The sequence below is a fragment of the Trypanosoma cruzi genome, genomic scaffold (genome assembly GCF_000209065.1).
Source record: "Trypanosoma cruzi strain CL Brener 1047053516651 genomic scaffold, whole genome shotgun sequence".
NCBI classification, from domain to species: domain Eukaryota; phylum Euglenozoa; class Kinetoplastea; order Trypanosomatida; family Trypanosomatidae; genus Trypanosoma; species Trypanosoma cruzi.
In genome coordinates this window covers 23781-27009 of record NW_001849468.1, presented here as the reverse complement: position 1 = coordinate 27009, position 3229 = coordinate 23781, and the positions used below count along the sequence as shown (strand labels likewise).

General features: G+C 48.2%; 2 protein-coding genes across 2 annotated transcripts, besides 7 other annotated features; both read right to left on the bottom strand.

Moving 5' to 3' along the window:
* Positions 1–949, bottom strand: Tc00.1047053510151.19 (fatty acyl CoA syntetase 1, putative; the record flags this gene model as incomplete). Its single annotated transcript, XM_797834.1, has 1 exon — positions 1–949. A coding segment is annotated over one exon (949 nt), but the record flags the coding sequence as incomplete, so codon positions are not given.
* Positions 1–3229: a sequence feature (heterozygous, non-Esmeraldo-like haplotype).
* Positions 979–1019: a sequence feature (AT_rich).
* Positions 1059–1083: a microsatellite.
* Positions 1363–1383: a sequence feature (AT_rich).
* Positions 1423–1445: a microsatellite.
* Positions 1861–1880: a microsatellite.
* Positions 2368–2421: a sequence feature (T-rich).
* Tc00.1047053510151.10 (fatty acyl CoA syntetase 1, putative) lies at positions 2425–3229 on the bottom strand (the record flags this gene model as incomplete). The annotated part of the gene is made up of 1 exon (XM_797833.1): positions 2425–3229. A coding segment is annotated over one exon (805 nt), but the record flags the coding sequence as incomplete, so codon positions are not given.

Below are 3229 nucleotides of genomic sequence, written 5' to 3'. Positions count from 1 at the left end.
TATGTGCAAGTGGCAAGAAGGCACAGTACGTTTCCGTTTCTGCTGTCGAATTGTAAAGATCGCTTAGTCGCTCTTCAAGAGCATTAATACCCGCGGCAATCGAACCGTGGGTGTGAATGACGCCCTTTGGATCACCGGACGTGCCACTTGTGTACATAATCATCGCCTCAATGTCGTTGTCGGTGGGAATGTTTATGGCATGTTTTGCCTCCGCGCCCTTTTTCACAACATCCGTCCACGCAACGATTTGATAGTCACCCTTGTCGACATCAACGGGAACGCTATCGAGGCAAACAATGATGGGATGGAGCCCTCGTTCACGGAGCGGCGTAAGAAGCATCTTCAGTGTCCGGCCACTGCAAATGATAACCGCTGAATCGGTCTCCGAGAGGGCGTATCTCAAGGCATCTTCACCGAGGTTCGCATAGACCGTCGTGGCGACCATGTTATGCGTCCAGATACCGTAAATAGACACAAGCCATTCCCATCGCGTGTCTTCATAAATGGTGATCATGCTACGCTGAGGCACCCCAAGCTCAAGTAACCCCGAGCCGAAGGACGTAATGTAATGCCATAAATCCTCGTAAGACACCACCTGACGCCCACGGTAGTGATAGTAGTCAAGCGTGCGCTCAGTCCCATCCGCATTACGGACGGAGCGGCGCTCTAATCGCTCTAGCGGACGGTAAGCAACAGCAGGACGTGAGCCCAATGTTTTGCACTTCTCCTCAAGCGTTTGCACACAATTTCTTGCACGGTATTCCTCCTGAATTCGCCGGTGCTCCGCCTCGTTTCCGGTTCGACTGTGGCGGTAGATGGCCGATGTCGTTTCCGTCTCTGTTCCAGGCAGCGTCAATGTCAGCTGCTCCCTCTTTCCGGTAAGGACCGGATGTGGCACCAAAGACATGCTGTTTCGTATGTCCATCAACGTTGATATCAAGCCTCCCATTTTGCCTGCCACAGCTCAAAATCAGATTGTAATAAATTAAAAATAATAATAAGTAATAAATGAATAATAACGGAATGTAATATAGCCGCTTCAAGGATACTTCTTTAGCAATAATAATAATAATAATAATAATATATTTATTTATATATTTTACCCACCCGCTCAATTACTCAAATAATCGGTGCCTCTGCCTCTCAGTGTGAGTGTATGTGAGCGTGGCCTAATCCTTCTACTTTTGTTGCTTTTTTATCGCCTTCTTCTTCTTGTTTTTGTTGTTTGGCTGCTTGCCGCTCTCAGTGCGCTACAATTGAGTGCACGAAGCACCAACAAAAAAAAAAAAAAAGAGAGAAGGAAAGAAGGAAGCAGAAAATTTATACGTACGTCGCAACATGTATATTTTGCCTCGCGTGTGGAATTAAAAAAAAAAAAAAAATGGCAAATGCCGCTGCTTCTCCACCCCGCGGATGTGATGCAAAAAAAAAAAAAAAAAAAAAAACATCGTATTTATGTTTAGCATTTTTTTTTCTCGTGTTTATTCTAAAATGAAAAGGGGGAGGAAGTGATTTCTGTTCCCTCCCTCCCCCACGTCGCTACCCTCCCCGGCCACCAAACGGAATGAATGGCAAAAGAAAAAAGAGCACCATGCACGCACCCACGCACCCACGGGGGAAAATAGAGAAGGTGAGAGAGAGAAAAGGAGGAACCAAAGTATAGAGCAAGGGAGCAGCAGGAATGATAACAATAATATTTCTCTGTACCCAACAGACACGTGCACACATTGAGTCCAGCAATCAACGCTAAGAAAAGACTCAACGGATGCCTCATGTCAGGCATAAAATCCCATTTATTTCCCTTTTGCTTTTCCTTCTTCACTGTTCGCCTCTTCTCTCCATCTTTGTTGCCGTAAGAACAAAAAAAAAAAAAAAAAAAACGCTTCCGGCCATGCAGAATAAAAAGACAGCGTTCGTGTGTGTTTGCCCCCCAGACACACACACACACGCCAAATGCAGTACGCCACGGCACAAGGCAAGAGAGGAAGGGGAAAAAAAAAGGAAGGGCATCATAAAGGGTCCCCTCCCTCTTCTCGGGTCGGCTTACACGACACGTCCTTCTTCCTTCCTCCTGCTCTTCTATATTTCCTGCTCGTTCTCGTTTCCTCCGCTCCATCATCGCCATTCCGTTCGTTGATGCGGTTTCCGTTTATTTAATTCTTATTGTTGTTGTTGTTATTTTGTTCCTCTTCTCCTCGCCCCTCTAACTTTCATTATTTCTTCCTCCCTCCCGCCATTCTCCAACTGCACGCATGTCCGCTCCAAAAGTTGCCATCAACGATTACGCCCAAATTTTCGTTCTTCCCAGACGACTTCTCTGAAATGTTGATTTTAAAGAGTTGGCTGCTGCGAGTGGGTGGGGTGGGTGAAAAGAAAAAGAAAGAAGAAGAGAGAGGGGGGAAAAAAAAAAAAGAAAAAGAAGCGTCACTCGTCCTCAAAGAGCTGCTCAATGTAATCCGCGTAACGCTTATCAACGGCAGAGCGACGTATCTTCATGGACGCTGTCATTATTCCGTTCTCCGGCGTCCACTCGTCTTTCAGCACCCGCACATGTCGCAGTAGCTCAAAGGGGCGTCGTCCCTCCGCCTTCGCCAGCGCCGTAAGTGCCTCCGCTGCACGTTGATGAAACAAGGGCTCCTGCAAGATCTCCGGCCAATTGCCAGGGATTTTGTGAACAGAAGCGAAATTCATTGCCTTCGGTTGCTCTGTCAAGACAAGGGCGCAGATGTACGCACGCTGCGGATGGACAAGCACACAGACGCCGTTCGGGGACACCAACTCATGCTGCCCATACAAGGCTTCAAGGAACTCAATGGCAATGTACTCCCCCAACAGGTTCTTTGCCAGCGCCTTCACACGGCCAATAATACGAAGACACCCGCTGTCATCCATCTCCACCACGTCACCCGTATGAAACCAGCCGCCTTTTTTTGTAAACACCTCACTTGTCGCCTCCTCCTGCTTCAGGTAGCCCTTAAAAAGAGCTGGGCCCCGCAATAAAAGCGCACCACGTGGATAAGGTGTATCCGTGTGCTTGTACTCTTCCGTGTCGCACAGTTTCGCTTCAACACCCTTTAATAACTGACCTGCGGCAGGGTGCAACTCCCCTGTCCGCTGTATCGACCCGTTGCAACACGTCTCAGTCAAGCCATAGCCCTGGGGCATGGGAACGCCGAACACAACGTTCATAAACGTCTGCGTCTTGCTACCAAGTGGGGCACACCGCAAA